Source organism: Osmerus mordax, chromosome 4 (assembly GCF_038355195.1).
Source record: "Osmerus mordax isolate fOsmMor3 chromosome 4, fOsmMor3.pri, whole genome shotgun sequence".
Classification (NCBI taxonomy): domain Eukaryota; kingdom Metazoa; phylum Chordata; class Actinopteri; order Osmeriformes; family Osmeridae; genus Osmerus; species Osmerus mordax.
The window spans coordinates 19,075,915-19,093,733 of record NC_090053.1 but is presented as its reverse complement, the minus strand read 5'-3'; the positions used below and the strand labels follow the sequence as shown (position 1 = coordinate 19,093,733).

At 46.6% G+C, this 17,819-nt stretch overlaps 2 protein-coding genes across 2 annotated transcripts; both read left to right on the top strand.

The window, feature by feature from the left end:
• Nucleotides 1-425: 425 nt before the first annotated feature.
• Nucleotides 426-5,997, top strand: ces3 (carboxylesterase 3). Its single transcript, XM_067234380.1, has 13 exons — nucleotides 426-492; nucleotides 1,227-1,425; nucleotides 1,634-1,769; nucleotides 2,109-2,242; nucleotides 2,465-2,618; nucleotides 2,940-3,044; nucleotides 3,219-3,320; nucleotides 3,556-3,696; nucleotides 4,129-4,209; nucleotides 4,546-4,687; nucleotides 4,781-4,930; nucleotides 5,201-5,273; nucleotides 5,630-5,997. The coding sequence occupies exons 1-13, from the start codon at nucleotides 426-428 to the stop codon at nucleotides 5,799-5,801; spliced, it is 1,656 nt and encodes a 551-aa protein (XP_067090481.1). The 3' UTR covers nucleotides 5,802-5,997.
• Nucleotides 5,998-6,446: 449 nt separating this feature from the next.
• On the top strand, nucleotides 6,447-16,005 carry kiaa0513 (KIAA0513 ortholog). Its single transcript, XM_067234093.1, has 12 exons — nucleotides 6,447-6,508; nucleotides 8,351-8,887; nucleotides 9,049-9,148; nucleotides 9,327-9,400; nucleotides 9,558-9,628; nucleotides 9,777-9,984; nucleotides 10,113-10,153; nucleotides 10,264-10,339; nucleotides 11,001-11,078; nucleotides 13,240-13,320; nucleotides 13,403-13,497; nucleotides 13,785-16,005. The coding sequence occupies exons 2-12, from the start codon at nucleotides 8,463-8,465 to the stop codon at nucleotides 13,832-13,834; spliced, it is 1,299 nt and encodes a 432-aa protein (XP_067090194.1). The 5' UTR covers nucleotides 6,447-6,508; nucleotides 8,351-8,462; the 3' UTR covers nucleotides 13,835-16,005.
• The last annotated feature ends 1,814 nt before the right edge of the window (nucleotides 16,006-17,819 follow it).

Genomic DNA, 17,819 nt, shown 5'->3' with positions numbered 1-17,819 from the left:
AATTTAATAAAAATTGTTTCATGATTTCTCTTTTGGTGCTAATTATCAATGTTTGGCACCTTACTGTTGTTTTGTTAAATGTCCATTTGTATTTATTTTACCTTCTAAAACTTCTACAACCGCTCTTGCAATTGTACAAAGCACATTCCAACTCCTCATTACACTCTAACCAGTGTGCCTTGGCTGTTGACTCAATATAAATTTAGCCCACACCCCATCCTTCAAAACTGTGTGTGTGTGTGCTTGTGTCTGTGTGTGTGTGTGCTTGTGTCTGTGTGTGTGTCTGTGTGTGTGTGTGTGTGTGTGTCTGTGTGTGCTTGTGTCTGTGTGTGCTTGTGTGTGTGTCTGTGTTCCAAGGGGAGGTCGCTGGTGAAAACAGAGGTAAACCAGAAAGGTCCCTCTGTCTTTCTTCGGACACAGTCAAGATGAGAACAAGTTTTCTGCTCCTCTGCCTGGCTGGTGCCTTCCTGCAGACGACCCTGGGAGCTCCAGGTAACTACAACATTTTCATCATCATTACAGGTCAGATCACAGATTACACCACTGCATAATTAGAGGCTGCATTCATGTAATCAAAATTCAATTGGTATTATCCATGCCAGAAATTATTAAGCAGATATATATAGAGGTCGTCAGAGCACTACGGCATGTGTTTGATTTGCTTTTGGTTCTTTTGATTTGGAAGTTTGAACCTAATTGGCCTGGATGTTCTGAAGAGTTAGCTTTAAGGTCCACCAGCTTGTAAATGTATCGAAAGAGGGGATCTGCTCTTGCTCTTTCCAATAAAAAACTAACCAGTGACGTCTTACAGTGTCAACCATTTGGTAAAGGTTTTAGCGAAGGTGTCCAGTGTTTGTGCTGTGGTGGGGGGTACTATCACACACAGTTGTATTTTGGTTGGCAACATTCTCTCATGTGTAGGTGTCATTACATATGTGTATAAAATGGTCACATTTTCATAACATGTCACATTGTATCGCATCATATCCTATGATATATATTGTGTGACTTTGTATTGCATCTTATATTGTGTCATATTTATGGTATCATGGTAAAACATTGCATGTTGTATCGTATCATTTCAGATATTGTAACATTTGTACATTGTTATTGTAATTCATTATGATATGTGACATTGCATTTAATTGCATTCAATCCGTTCTTGTATTGAGTTGATTGTGGTATATGCCACATGGTACACTAGCAGTCTGTGACTGTCCCTGCAGCAGAACCAGGGACAGTGGTGTCCCTGAAGGACGGGAAGGTTCGAGGAGCTTACGCCACCGTGAAGGGCACAGACAAGAGGGTGCAGCAGTACCTGGGGATCCCGTTCGCTCGGCCCCCTGTGGGCCCCCTGCGCCTGGCCGCTCCCCAGCCTCCAGAGCCCTGGGAGGGGGAGAGAGACAGCACCCTGCAGCCTCCCATGTGAGTGTTTGACCACAGTGACCACTGTGACCATGAAGCAATCACTCTGATGTCGTTGACCCTGGGAGCCTTTGATCACAAATCTTTCTGTTTCTCTCTGTTTTGTCTCTCCCTGTTTTGTCTTTTTTCTCTTTCTCGGTTCTCCCTCTCTTTCTCCCTTTGTCTCTCTTCCTCTCCCTCTCTGTTTCCCTCTCTATGTGTGTGTCAGGTGTATTCAGGACAAAGCTGTGGTTCTGCAGGTGTTGCAGACCATGTCGATAGAGTACACCCTTCCTGCCATTTCTGAGGACTGTTTGTATCTGAATGTTTACACTCCAACAAATAGTGCCTCAGAAAAACTCCCTGTAAGTTAGACTCGCTCACACACTGACCTCCACATACAACATTTGGGTTTGGTTTGGTGTCCAAAACAAATCTTTCATATCTAACAACAGGAATGTTTCCACATATGTTTTGCTTACAGCCTCAGGGACAAATGGGCTTACATAATATATATTTGTTTAGGGGTTCCTATTGTACACCATTAGTAAGTAAGTAAGTATAAAAGGCTTATACACTCACAAGAGTGGGTCCCATTCTACTAAATGAGGTCAATTGTTCATTCCTATGCCTTCCAGTATGAAAGCTTCCCTGTTCTCAGAGGGTGAGCAGTGAACAAGGGACCGCTCTGTTTGGTGTCTCAGGTGTTTGTCTGGATCCATGGAGGGGGCCTGTCCATGGGAGCTGCCTCACAGTTTGATGGAGCCCCTTTGGCTGCCTACGAGAACATTGTTGTGGTGGTCATACAATATCGCCTGGGCATTATGGGATATCTGAGGTATGACAGACATGTTTCAGAGTTTTACTCTTTCCTTGCATAGTATAATTTCGTTGTTTGTGTTTCTGTATCCAACCGTTCCTTAGACATGAAGTCCCATTGAAGGATTCTAGCTCATTCAAAAAGAAGTGTGCAGATTAATGCTACCAATGTTTTGTAAGCATTAACTCGAAGTACTCTAAGTCCATCCTGTGCTGTGGTTTTCTCGTCGTGTGTGGGCAGCACGGGCGACGAGCACGCCCGGGGGAACTGGGGCTTCCTGGATCAGGTGGCAGCGTTGCAGTGGGTACAGGAGAATATCCATCAGTTCGGAGGAGACCCCCAGTCGGTGACCATCGCGGGGGAGTCTGCAGGGGGCATCAGCGCTTCAACCCTGGTGAAGAGGAGACCCAGAGGGGCTCAGACTGGGGCCTGTGGCAACGTGTCTTTGACCTAAGGCCTCAGCTACTGGGCTGTGGAGCTGTGTTTGTGCCTCCACTGAGGAAATGGCATGGCCTTTCCTGGTCCCTGGCACTAAAGAGTTAGAGAAACGCTGGCTTAGGACACTGTTCAAGGCCTACATGTACAAAAACAAGAAGGATTTCAATCTTCCCACTTCTTTCCACCCCCTCCTCCCCACTTGTATTAGCAATACTATGCAGGTAGTAAAACCGACCAGGTGTCTCACGCTCTGACACTTGTCTCTCCCGTCTGCCAGACTCTGTCTCCATTGACAAAGGGGCTGTTTCACCGCGCTGTGTTCCAGAGTGGAGTGTCAACCCTGGGCCCATACACAACCAATGTTCCCCTGGTCCAGGCCAAGGTATGGATCAGACTCTACACCCTGCCACACAAAGGCAAAAATCAACCCGAATACACAAAACACAATACCTTATTTTACTCAAACCGGAATGATTGAAATGATGAAAACAACATGAGTGGGATGTGAAACAAGGTTTATCCAAATGTATTGAGTAAGTGACGTGTGTGTATTTAGACTGTTGCCAACCTTACGGAGTGTGATCACCCAGACACACAGCAGCTGGTCAGCTGCCTCAGAGACAAGACTGAGGAACAACTGCTGAATGCCACAAAAAAGGTAAACATCCACTTAAAAATAAAAACAAACAATCAACGAGTCATTAAAATTAGCACAATTTGTATACTGTTCACTGTTGTTGACATTGCTAAATAATTTTGGATTTAATTTGTCTCAGTTATCCCCCCGTTTATGACTCAAGAACATATCAGTATATAGGGTTAGAAATGTTCCAGGACAGGCCACAAGATGGCGATGTCAGACTGAGTTGAGCCATTGAGCTGCTCTGTTTTAGATGAAGATCTACCTGGGGGCTGTGGTAGATGGGGTCTTCCTGACAGACCTGCCAGAGGAGCTACTGAAGAAGAAGGAAGTGATGAAAGTTCCTGTGTTGATTGGTGTGACCAATCATGAATTTGGCTGGATCCTTCCTCGGGTAAGTTCTAGAAACAGTCCCCCAGGTCAGAAACACTCATTTGGTATCTCGTCAACATCATCTAGCATTACACCAGTGGCAATTGAGTGACATTTATTGTTCAGCTGTGACTCCTGCAGGAGTGACACGTGACAATCTCTTTCCATGCAAGATAAACCGTTATTTTCTGAAAAAAAGCACATGTACATAAAAGAAATCTACAGAAACAGTCACTTATCTGAACAATATACTGTACCTAATGACAGTCACAAGTTTGCTGGAAAGGACAGTTCAGACTCTACACCCTCCCACACAAAGGCACATGTCAAGATGACTGCAAAACATTATCAAGTATCTTAATTATATACTTAAGAAGATGAGTTTAGTTTTTTTTTCATGTTTAGGTTTCGCTGGCCAATAAAAAAGTTTGGTTTTCGTTGTATGTGTGGACAGGCATTTGCCCCTCCTGGCTGGGACACAGGCATGGACAGAGAGAGCGTCATGTCCATGATGGCCATGTTCTATCCTCAAGGGGTGAGATGAGCATCGTTATGGAGGCTGCCCATTGGGGCAGGTCTTGTGGTTGTTGTGGCTACTGTGGACCCCTCCTTAACCCGTTAAGGAGTAGCGTCACACATATGTGATTCTGAACATTCCAACCGACTATTTTCCGATAAACAAAAACTATATGACAAACGCTATAGTATGGCTTCAAAATTTACAATTAGGAGGCTAACAAGTAACACTAGCAGGTAGTAGCATTGCTACGAGTATTATGCTAGGTTGCTAGGTAACGGAAGCTAACTAAAACTAGCTAGCTTCCGTTTTGGAAAAATAACTCACTCCTTAAATGTCTCTGTTGTGCCCCAGGTCTCCGGTGCCAACCAGCTCTTAGCAGATGAGTACCTTAAAGATGCCAAAACTCCGGAGGAGATCCGGGATGGGTTCACCCACATGCTGGGAGACGTATTCATGGTCTTGCCTGTCATCAAAGTGGCTGGGTACCATAGAGGTCAGTAGCAGAGGTGAAGCAGTGTCTTCAGGACATTGAAAGCGTGGTCCTGCTTCACTTGATCTAACTGGGTGTGTCTGGTGCCTGGTGTAGATGCGGGAGCTCCTGTGTACATGTATGAGTTCCAGCACCGGCCTGAGGCACACAAGCTGACCAGGCCTGCCTTTGTCAAGTCAGACCATGCAGACGAAGTGGGCTTCATGTTCGGGGCCTGCTTTTGGAACGGACACATAAAGATCACAGGTATAACCCCCTAGATTAGCTTCAGCACCTGCTCCGAAGCAGAATCCCAGACAGATTTTCTACTTGGAAGTACCGTTTTATTACCACTGTTGGGTTTGGAAGGACATCAATCTGTCATTCTTGCTGCTTCCTACTTCCTGTGTGCTTCCCCTACTACTTGTGTGTTTCCTACTTCCTGTGGGCTTCCTACTTCCTGTGTGCTTCCTTCTTCCTGTGTGCTTTGTACTTCCTGTGTGGTTTCCCTACTTAATGTATGCTTCCTCCTATCAGGTACCATCACTCAGGAAGAGGAAAAGCTGTGCAAGACCATGATGTCATACTGGGCCAACTTTGCTCGCACTGGGTGAGTTGACACACTCCGACCCCCATTGACAAATGTATATGGGTTTTAAAGTCGAGCAAATATATGGACCTTTCAGGTAAATATATGTTGTTTCTTTACTTCAGGGCAAATAGATTATTCATCTCACCTTAAAACCACTTCAAACACTTTTGTTCCATTTAAAGTCTTTTAAGGTGAGGTGAGGCCGACAAGGAGGTGTCATTTATAACCAGTCTGAAACTGGTCCAAGAAACAGTCCTAAAGACACATACTGTCACTGTGTGATCAGTGTCTTTCAACCTAGAGACAAATATGAAAAGATAGACATGACTAACAGAGTGACGTTGTCTGCCTGACTGTGCTGCCTGTCTCCTCAGGTCTCCCAACGGTGCTGGTCTGCTGCAGTGGCCTCTGTACGGACAGAACCAGGAGTTCATGGAGCTGGATCTGATCCCGTCCGTCAGCCAGAACATGAGGAAGGAGCAGCTCCTCTTCATGACGGTCACCCTCCCCAAGAAACTGTCCACAGCAGCATCTCCTGCCCGCTAGGCTTCGCTGTCCTGTCAGGAGTAAACCACTTCATAACGACTTCAGTAAAGATGACAAGAATGTGTTAGGTTACATTGGCACCAGCTTCCAACGTCCTTTATTAATCTCTCGTATTTTGAGAACACGTCACAATTTGTATCATTTATGATCACTTCTGTTTGTGTCACGTCGTAGCCTATTAAAGCACTTTCACTGCATTTGTGTTTCTGTAGTTGATTTGGCTATACCATGGAGCATGGGGCTGTAGCCATATAGGCCTAAAGTGGGACTGACTACCCAGGGGCCTTAATGGGAATTTTTCGAATGAAAAAACATAATATCAAAAATATGGGGGGGTGGGGGCGCAATTGCAATTTTCTGGCCCAAAATTATTTGCGGAGCCCCTGCCTGTATATAAAATAAATAGTCACAAGAACTTAAAAATAACATGTGCTGAAATACTAACAGATCCCTGTGTAAAAGTAAAAGAAAAACCAGTGTGGCGAAGCGTTGAGGCTCATAAAAATTATGAATGATGCCTTGGAGAGGTCATGTAGCTCAAAGGCCCTGTTTCATGTCAGTGTACACGTCATTGGATTCCCCCTGCGTCACGATCATCGCCTACTGCGCATGCGTACCACAGCCTACAGTGGCCAGCACTGCTCCGCCGCGCACAGGGAAGACTCCCTCTCCTTTCAGCTGGCTGGTACCTTCCTGGGAAATGTCATGTACGTACAGCTGTTAATTTGTATGCTAAATGTTTTATTATTTATCAACATGCACACATTTTCGTTTCAGTCAGTCCCATTACACCATTTATTTTGTTACTTTGAGTAGAACAGCACTAGTAGTGTAACAATTTCGAAATTACCAAACCTGGTTTATGTCTCGTGATGTTTGTTTTTCATAATTGTATGGTCCGGGCTGGCTAGCTACAGCGACGACCTCGGGTAACGGCAGTGATGCTTGACTAACCTGCTGTACCGTGTGGGGGATATCCCGTATCCTTCATCAAAGCTTGTTTTCCGCAATGGTTTCCCAAATAGCCTACATCATAGCATACACAAGGAAACGCTTGTATTTGCTTGAGTGACAGTCGCACTGGCTTGTGTTTGTTCAATGTTATTTCCTGTCAAATGTATGTCAAGTGCACTGCTTAAATACAGCCTAACTAATAATAAAATAATGTGCCCTGTAAGAACCACTTATTCAGCTGGCAGTTCAGTAAAATGCGTAGAGTTGGTCCAGTGTTCTAATGACCCATGGTGCGTTTCACGACCACAACAAATGTATGTGGATCTTTACTGTAGTAAACAAAATTAGCGCAAATTCGTGGCAGCGTTAAACATGGAATCCTTGTTTCTGTTTGTGGCCGTGGTGTGGTTGCTCCCTGGTTTACGTTGGCTCGAGAGCCGGAACTCGTTTTTTGTTAATCTGACGCTGCTCACGGTGATAAACTTTCTCCTAGTTATATGGTTTACATCCTCTAAGTTCGCTGTGGTTGTTAACTCAACTGTACAAATAAAATAATCTTCACTTGTAGGCCCACCTTCCAGTTGAAACAACATGAAGATATACTGTGTATTCTATTCAAAGTCAAGACTGTTTTGCTTACGAAATTGTAGTCAGCTTTGCATTAATTATACAAATAATGGTGTCTGTCTTTTCTTAAAGACTCTCTATCTCTCTCTAAATCCACTAGGTAGACCTGCTCAGTAACGCTTGTCAGTATGCAATCATAGTGATGGACGGCCTTTTGTGCAGCATTCCCCTGAGGCAGAGAGAGAGAGACAGAGTGTGTGTGTGCTTATTGAAGCAAAACTACCGCAGTCTGTGCAGTCTGAGGATGGAGTGCTGAGATTTACTGAGCACAACATGAAGAAGTGTGTGTATGTGCATGTGCGTGTGTCAGTACATTGGTGCTTGTGTGTGTGTGTGTGTCTCTCTCTCTCTGTCTATCTCTGTTTTTCTCTCTCTGTCTCTCTCTGTATCTCTCTGTCTGTCTGTCTCTCTCTCTCTCTCTATCTCTCTCTCTATCAGCTCGGGCCTCGTGATGAAGCCTGAGAGACACGGAGCCGCCATGTGAGATATCTCCCTCCTCACGGTCTGTGAAGGAGCTGTTGATAAGAGCTATTTTCAGCAACATGAGAACGGAAACTCGACTGCCAGGGCTTAACCCACCTTTTATAAGTCACACAACAATCAAATCAGGGAGTCAGGTGGCTGAGCGGTTAGGGAAGCGGTCTAGTAATCAGAAGGTTGCCAGTTCGATTCCTGGCCGTGTCAAATGACGTTGTGTCCTTGGGCAAGGCATTTCACCCTACTTGCCTCGGGGAGAATGTCCCTGTACTTACTGTAAGTCGCTCTGGATAAGAGCGTCTGCTAAATGACTAAATAGAAATCAATGGAGGCACTACATGTTTGATTGACTCTTTGCACAATTGCGTGTGTTCAGCTGCTACAGTGGGGCTGAGAGAGATCCAGATATTGTTAGAAGGAGGGATTGCCTATTTCCAAAATCACCACGACCGGTTGCTGACCCCCCCCCCCCTCCCTCCCCCCCTCTCCAGACACGGTGTATCCTTTTCCTGCAGTACAACAGGGCCACTAGTGGACGGGAGAGTCGTAACCAGGACAACTGTGCCCCCTCCCCCACTGTCGCCTGCTCCCATCCAGCCCACCATGGAGGGTGTAGCTGTAGACAACCTAATAGACTTCGACCTTCCCACCTCTTCAGAGGACTCGGCACCCCCCTCGGATACTCCCCCCAGCGTGGTGCTTCTACACAGGGACATTTTTTCAAGCGAGCCCCTGGTCCCAGATCTGGCCTCCTCTGCCCAGCCAGACACCCTGCTCCCTGAGCCCATGGCTCCCACTGCTCTAGTGGGGGCCCCGGACACACAGCAGCCCGCGGGCGGGGAGGGGGGCATCGACAGCGACGCCACAGAGTCAGCCGATAGCGACAACGACATGGACCTGCCCTCTCAGCAGTGGGAGCTGAGACGGTCATCCTCCTCGTCCAATCACAGCGCAGAGGAGGGTGGGGCAGAAGCAGCGGAGAGGCGGGGCTTTATGAAGGCCTATGTAGAGAAGGTGTTTCATGGAAAGTAAGTGTGTGTGTTTCTCTTTTCTCTATCTTTGTGTGTGTTTCTCTCTCTGTGTGTCTCTGTCTCTCCCTCCCTCCCTCCCTCTCTCTCTCTGTCTCTCTCTCTCTCTCTCTTTCTCTCTCTCTGTGGAGCTGATCCTCAGATGTCTCTCCATGTTCCAGGGAGGACTTCGGCATGGAGGAGAAGGCTCGATTTGGGGAGCTGTGTTGTGAAGAGAACTCCAAGGGCAGGGAGTGGTTTGCTAAATACGTCAATGCACAGGTAAATATGACCCTGGGATAACCACGCTGGAAATAAGACTCTGATAAAGACACCATCACTCAGGCTGAAGGGCTGTGGTTTGTTTGTGCCTAACTTCACGGCCGCTTATCACCTTGTATCTGGTATCGGACGAATGATGAAGGGTTTAAGTAAGCACACACAGAAACATCTGTTTCAGCGCTGCAACTCCAAGTGTGTGAGTGAAGCCACCTTCTACAGACTGGTGCAGTCGTTTGCTGTAGTGCTGTTTGAGTAAGTCTCACTACCACACCTACTGTTGCAGATTTTTTACAAAGAATTTAGCAACTGGATAATGATAGGGTTGTACTGGAAGGGTGTGTGTGTGGTTGTCTAGGTGAAGTGATACACAGGTACATTTAGCAAGTGTGTGTGTGTGTGTGTGTTCCAGGTGCTACCAGATTGATGACTACAGTCCAGCCAAAAACCTCATGACCATGTGCTTTACCTACTACCACATTGGTAAGAAATGTCAGGTCTCTTTACCGGATCTTAATATGTTCAAGGTTACAGTCATGGTCGTTGTTAGTTTGCCATGTGTTGGCAGGTAATCCAGTATCTTCTAGAAGAGTTCAGATGTCCTGTAAGTGTAGCTCCCCCTCCCTGCCAGGTAAGGTCCAGCTGTCTCCTACTGAGCTGCTGGACCATGGACCGCCGGTCGGACTGGACTCCTACCTGAACAAGGCCAACTCCTGGCTGACAGGCAAGAAGGGCGCCGCAGAACGCCTCCTCAAAACCACCTCCGCCAGGACCGAAGTCAAGGGCTTCTTCGGAGGCCTGGAGAACAAGCTGAGGGGCCCGAGCGCCCGCAGGAATGAGTGAGACGCGTCTCCCCCTCTCCCGGTCCTCCCTGATCTCAGTCGACATGAACTGTCAACTAGCGTTATTCTTTAGTAGCTTGTGTATTTTCACACGGCTCAGTGTTCTTCCTGTTTCTGTTTTCCAGTGAGGGAGAAAGCCCGATTGAGACAAAGCCCAGATCTCCAGGTATGTTACCTTAGGAGTTGGATATCCCTATCCTGGTTAGCTATGATCAATTAGTAGAACGTGACCTGAAAAAGGAATCCCTTCCTGTGTTTGTACCCTGCGTGTGATAGTGTCGTCTGATGGCCCTGAGGGAAAAAAAGGAGAGAAGATTTACCTGTACACACACCTGAAGCAGCAGCCCATCTGGTACGCCTGCCCTCCTCGTCACTCTCCATCACGTCTTCTGGGTTCTACTTAGCTTTACTGGGTTCTACTTAGCTGTACTGGGATCTACTTAGCTTTACTGGGTTCTACTTAGCTGTACTGGGTTCTACTTAGCTTTACTGGGTTCTACTTGGCTGTACTAGGTTCCACTTGGCTGTACTGGGTTCTACTTAGCTTTACTGGGTTCTACTTAGCTTTACTGGGTTCTACTTGGCTGTACTGGGTTCTACGTAGCTTTACTGGATTCTACTTAGCTTTACTGGGTTCTACTTGGCTGTACTGGGTTCTACTTGGCTTGACTGGGTTCTACTTAGCTTTACTGGGTTCTACTTCGCTTTACTGGGTTCTACTTAGCCGTACTGGGTTCTACTTAGCCGTACTGGATTCTACTTAGCTTTACTGGGTTCTACTTAGCTTTACTGGGTTCTACTTGGCTGTACTGGGTTCTACTTGGCTTTACTGGGTTCTACTTAGCTTTACTGGGTTCTACTTCGCTTTACTGGGTTCTACTTAGCCGTACTGGGTTCTACTTAGCCGTACTGGGTTCTACTTAGCTTTACTGGGTTCTACTTAGCCGTACTGGGTTCTACTTAGCTGTACTGGGTTCCACCTCGTTTTCCTGACCTCCCCTTGCATTCTCCAGGCACACGCTGCGCTTCTGGAATGCTGCCTTTTTCGACGCCGTCCACTGCGAGAGGAAAAAGAGGTCACCCACCACCAGGTGAGGGGCTTGTGGAAGGGCTGGGGGGTGGGGGGGGGGTAGAGAGGACAAACGCAGGGCTGGGGGGTTGCACTGAAAGCTTTTCGGAGGGATTAAATAAGAGGATTAAATCATGAAGTGAGCTGAGGGCGTTCCCTCTGTCCGTAGGGATCGAGAGCAGTGTTTGCTTGTTCTCTGTAGCTGCTGCAACGACTGATCAGCAATACTTAGCCCATAAAAGATCAGATGTACTGTAAATGAGACGTGCATTGAGAGGCGTGCGTGTGTGTGTGTGTGTGTGTGTGTATGGCTGCATAGGTGCGGGCGTCTTTGTCTGTGTGTTCTCTGCTCTTCTCTCCTGTGTTCTGTCTCTGCATGTCTGTTTAACCCCTGTTTGTCTCCTTGTGCCTCGTCGCCGGGCAGGGGGACGGAGGAGGAGGAGGAAGACGAGAGGTCTGTCCTTCTTTCAGCCCACAGCCCCTCTATATGGCAGACAGAGAGAGGAGGAACAGAGAGGAAGATAAACAAGGGAGATAGAGAGGAGGGGTGGAAGCGCAGTGGGAAAGGGATCGTGAAAGAAGGCAATAAAGAAAGAGATTGAAACAGATAGAGCGAGAAGCAGACAGAAGCGAAGAGTGGAGCAGATGGGATCTGAGCCCGGGGACTCGAAGCGAGGGGAGTAGGAGGATCTGCCGGAGGCTCGGTGAAGCAGCGTGCGGAATCAGCTGCGTGTTTGAAACGAGTCCCGTAGGCTAGCACAGGAGCAGTGGAACAACAGCTGGAACTCGGTAGCCTGAACCCAGCCTAGAAAATACTCTGTCTAGTAGGGTCCGATATAGGCCAGCTTTGAATGCCTGTCTTGTGCTGCCCGATGGTTATCTCGTCTGTGCTTGTGGTTGACGTTCCTGAGGTTGTTCCAGCAGAGGGCTACACGGTAGTTTGTCGTCAGTTGCATGTTGCTCGTGACCTGGATATTTCGAAGTATCGTCATGGATACTGACCAGTGTATGCTTTTGGCGATGCTTCTCACAGGCTTGGTCATGAAGAGGGAGACCTGGGGAATACTACACAACCACAATAGTTATTTTTCATACTTTCTCTCTCTCTCTTTCTCTCTGTCTCTCTCATGCTGCATGCTACCTCCCTTCCCCACTGGCTGAAACTCTACACTCTCCCTCCGTCACAAAAAATCATCACATGCCAGTTATGAGTTTTGTTTGTCCATGTCTAGAGGTGCCCATGTTCTTTTATCTGTGTTTGCAGTAGTTTTTGCCCGGCTGTGAATACCTGGTCTCTATACCTGGTCTGTATACCTGGTCTCTATACCTGGTCTCTAGACTGGGTCTGTATACCTGGTCTATAGACTGGGTCTGTATACCTGGTCTATAGACTGGGTCTGTATACCTGGTCTGTATACCTGATCTCTATACCTGGTCTCTAGACTGGGTCTGTATACCTGGTCTATAGACTGGGTCTGTATACCTGGTCTGTATACCTGGTCTCTATACCTGGTCTCTAGACTGGGTCTGTATACCTGGTCTATAGACTGGGTCTGTATACCTGGTCTGTATACCTGGTCTCTATACCTGGTCTCTAGACTGGTTCTGTATACCTGGTCTCTAGACTGGGTATGTATACCTGGTCTCTAGACTGGGTATGTATACTAGGTTTAAATGATCCTGTACTGCTGGAGAGGATCATCTGTGTCTTGTCTCATGTGTTTGCGATGCATGGGAATGGTTCTTAGTTGGATCTCAGACTCTTGTCTTTTAGGTTGGGTTTTCTTACAACAGGCGCGATGAGATGCTAGTTTAAGCGCATCCATCTAGTTGTGAGTCTTTCCTTTCTAACTTTGAAAAATGCCAGTTTTAAAGCTTTGGCTGTTTCAAATAGGCCATTCCAAAGCAATATAGAATATATTTCTTCAAACTGAGTAAAATCCCTGGTCTGTTGTTCCTGAACCTGGCTTATCAGAGACGTACTGTGGTTTCCATCCTAGAAAGAGCTCATTTCATTGTAAGGCAACATGAACGTACTTGAACTCTCCGTGTTCCCTGTTGGCTTCACGTGTCTGCCTTCTGCCTGGGAATGAAGACCATGTGTGCTCTGGTGCGGCCCGGTTACATGGTCAGGGTGAACCGTGTTTGACCCCTGACCCCTACCTGCTCTCTTCCTGCTCCAGGGAGAAGTGGTGTCACATGACCGAGGAGGAGAAGGAGGACAGCTCCAGGTTCAACGAGAACATTGCCTTTGGCCAGCTAGGGTAGGTTCCAGCCATCCAGGATGATGTTGATGTGATGAGTGTTCATGTGGTCCTTAGTCTGAACTAGCTTCTGTCTTCTCAGGACCTTCACACATAACATGCTGGCCTTTGGCCTCAGTAAGAAGCTCTGCAATGACTTCCTGAAGAAGCAGGCCATCATCGGCAACCTGAATGAAGGTAGATTTCAAGTCAATGTTTACGAAAGTCTGAGCCAGTATCAGTTCATGAACCTAAATGAGAACAAGAACCAATAGGAAAACACCAATGGAAGTGCATTACGCAGCATTTAACGGTGCAATGCTTCTCGTGGTATCTGCAAAATGTTCCTTTTTTGATATCTGCTGCACTTACCATTTTTTGTCACTTTGGATAAAAGTTCAATAAACAAAAGGACATGAATGGAACATTATTCATGATGTTTTTAATTGAGCACGGTGTGTGTGTGTGTGTGTTTCCCATGTCAGAACAGTACAAGCTACTGAGTGACCACATAGAGAAGATGGCTGTGGAATGAACACTGAAGAACAACAGACCAGGATGCTGTTCCCATGACGACCACCATTACCAGACACCAGTTTGCCATAGCGTCTGAACTCTGACCCAATTTTCTGGGAACTTTGACCCAACGTTAAACTCTAACCCAACCCACTTTGAACTCTGACCCAATTCACTCTGACCCAACTGACTCCAACTCAACAAGCCTACTGGCCAGCCAGTATATAACCCCTCACCAGCAATAACACACTACGTGTCTATTATATCTGATCATGTGGTCCAGCCGTGTGGCCATAACCTGCTCCTCTCACCTCAGTCAAGCCACACGAACGATGTAAACACGCCAAGCTTGTCAGCGTTACGGCCTCTACGTCCAAGTAGGTGTCTCCTGTCTCTTATGTAGGTGTCCTTTCCCGTGTCCTGGTGCGGCAGCCGCTTAATGCATCCTTAGTCTGGTGTGTGTCTGAGACAGATGTCGGTAACAGACCATCTGCATAACAATATAACATGTTTATCCTCTCTACTGTAGGTGTTGTGCATGTCTGCCTCCGCTCTCCTAAACTAGATCATGTTTATACTTCCCCCTAGTAACACCTTAGTCATCACCCCCCCCCCACCCCACCCCCCAAAGACAACCTGCTCAGAAACTTGTCCTTACAAAGGATGTGATCGGAAGTCATTTGTGTCCAGTGCTTAATGACCTTTGGAGCATGAAGCCCCTCCCTCAGTCTGAAGTGCCTTGTCTCTCAAACCCTGACCTGAGGACATCTCTCCTTGCCCGTCTCTGTTGAAAGCCATCACCCTAGTACAGTGACGACAGCTCTCAGAAAAACAATATATGGTCATAATGACCCGTGTAACCTGTAAAATGTCCTGTTCTGAAAGGAGACTTGACGAATCATTTGGAAGTCTTAGTCCGTCCAGTAAGGTAGAGTAACTTTGCCTGCTTGTGGATGATGTGCAATGTGCAGATGTTTTTTGTGAGTTCTTCCTGATGTAGTTGCAATGTCCATGTTAGGTGTTGGGTCTGCTAGACCCCAGAAATGTCTGTGTACGTGTCTGTGTACGTGTCTGTGTACGTGTCTGTGTACGTGTCTGTGTACGTGTCTGTGTACGTGTCTGTGTACGTGTCTGTGTACGTGTCTGTGTACGTGTCTGTGTACGTGTCTGTATGTACATGTGTGCCAGGCAGCTGCATGAGGGCCTCTGTGAGCGTGCTCGTAGCTCTTTACCTTCCCCGCGCCGTCTGTGCTTTGTGCATGCGTGTTCGCCTGTGGCTTGTTGAACAGCATTGTCCTGAAGCATGCATGGACTCTGTAGGTCAGACGCACTACTGTGTTTGGCCTCCAGGTGGCACTGTAGTTTAGAGCTTTTAAATGGAGGTAAAAAGGATGTGTTATGAGTGAATGGTTATTTAATATTTCCTGAGGGACAAAGAGATAAACAAACTGATACATACAGGATGTGTTTTCACTGTGGGTGTTTGTTTTGTTCTTTTTTTCTGCTGGATCCAAGTACTCTGACATGTTTTCCAAAAGATTATAGTACAAGTCTGGACGAAAAGTCCAAATAACTTGATTTCTAGTATTTCTATTTATAATATATTTTTTCACTCGAGTTTCATCGCGTTTGCGACGGTTCTATTGTGTAAAATCATGTGACTGTATTGTGATCCCCTGCCTACCATCTCCATGGATACCTATTCCTTAATGTGAGCCTTGAAGTGCCCTCTCATCCTTTTTCCCGAACAAGTCATTCATCAAAAGGTTTAACTGGTGTGTGGGAATGTTTAATAACTTTTCACCCTTTTTCACTGCATCTCTGCCCCTGTCTGTGTCTGTCTGTTCCTCTTGTGTGTTCTGCTCTGGCTTGAGCTCCTGTCCCTCAAGCTCCTCCTTCAGTCTTCCACCCCCCCCCCCCCCCTATCTCTCTCTACTCGTTCCCTCACTTTCATCCCATTGTCGTCTCCTCACTGCCTCCCCCCCCTCCCCTCCCTCACTGGACCAGTGAGTAGACCACATTCCTCTGCTCTGATCCCTCCCAAGTCTTGTGACTTCAATAGCTAGGCTCCTTTACACAGCCCCTGTTGTGAAACCACTGCTTGTGTATTACAACTATTTGTGTTGTGTTTGCATGGATGTATTATTATGAAGGAATATGTTGCTGATAATAAATATATTTTAACGTGAACTGTGTGTGTGTGTGTGTGTGAGTGTGTGAGTGAGTGAGTGAGTGAGAGAGAGAGAGAGAGAAAGAAAGAGAGATGGAGAGTGTGTGTGAGACCCAGGCCCACCCTGTCAGTCCAAATGCTGGATGTAAACAAACAGCGGCTACGCTGGCTTCACTCTGATTGGACAGCGTGTAATGAGCTGTGAAAGGCCAGCCAGAGATGTCACACTTTCGAAGGCTCAGCTTCAGATAATTAATCCCAGACCTGCCACACTCGGTACACACACACACTCAGGGTACACACACACACACTCCTCAAAAACATACAAATGATAATTAAAATAGTATGGCTGTTTAGCATCATGCCTGTCTGCATGTGTAGAAGGTGTGTGTGTGTGTGTGACTGATGCACACCTAGGTGAGTGGGTTGGAAGGGGCCGTGGCTTGACGCTCCTTCAACCCACTGAGGGAGGAGGGACAGACAGGGAGCGGGGCACAGGCTCCAGCTCTGTTTGCTGTGAGACTGGCGTCAACATGGTGGTCCAGGCAGGGGGCTAGAAGCTTCCTTCAGGGTGGGGTACACACACCTACACACCTACATAAACACACTTGCATATACACACGCACACATGTATAAACACACAAACATAAACACTCAAGCAGTGAAAAAGAAACAAAAAAGGTTTTCTGATCTGCTATTCTTCATTTCTTATCTTCAGTGAATGTTGGGAAGGTATGTCGGAAAGCAGACCAAGGTAGTTTCAGCGTTGTGTCACCCTGAACAACCACACTAGGTAGCATAGCAACAGACACTAGTTGCGTTGACAATGTCATTTCAGTGTCTAGTCTTCTAAAGCATCATTACTGCTTCACAGTATCAAGGACTATCAAGGAACCTGTCTGCCAAACAGAACTGCCTTCCTGATATAAAACTATGTAGGACTATAAGCCTATAAACTATAAGCCCAGCTGGCTCTGAACCCTGCCGAGACTCTGATTATTTATGTTCGATTTGTAATGTCTAAAAAATAAATATTGAAAAGTTTGTTTTCGAGTAGTGTTTGTTTTGTTACTCGCTCTGCAATTATCCTCTCATGTAATCATGTCTTTACTGTGTGGTCACATCTGCAGAAGATTGTCAAGTGTTTTATTGTTGTAACCTTTCTGTGTATTTTCCTTAGCTGGAATATGTTTCTGTCCATGGTTATGCTCATGGTTTGGAGATAACTGCCTTGTTTTTCTGGCTGAGGAAAAACATAAATGGCATCTGAAACCGAGCGTTGTTTATTTGTCTGTCATTTCAAGTGTTTATGCGTGTGTGTGTGTGTGTGTGTGCTGACTCCAAGCAGCAGGTCAACACCATGCTAAGCTGTGTATCTGAGGCGGATAACGATGTATAGAACTGGCTGCCAGGAAACCTAACTTGATTAGCTGCTAATGTAGCTAGCATGGATCACATCAATCTTCATCACAGCCCTGCCCTCCCTCTGCGATGAGTGTGTATTTGGACAACTAGCGGTTTATGTAGAGAGTGAAAAAACATAATAAACATGTAGATTAAAACCCTTTTTGAAGGCGATGGTTTGAACTGGCAGGATCCAGAGGCAAACGCAGAGCTGATTACACATGAGATGGGAGTGATGACAAGTCCCGGGATCAGCGCTGTTCCTCTCACTCTCATCATGACACTGAGCTCATGCGTCAAGGGTGGTTGTGTGGAGGACGGCATTGAGCCTGAACCCGGACACACCCTAAACCCAGAGTGCTGACACCCCACACTTGAACAAGGGCGTCCCATATATGTCACTTTACTTAGACTGTAATGATTGCTTTAG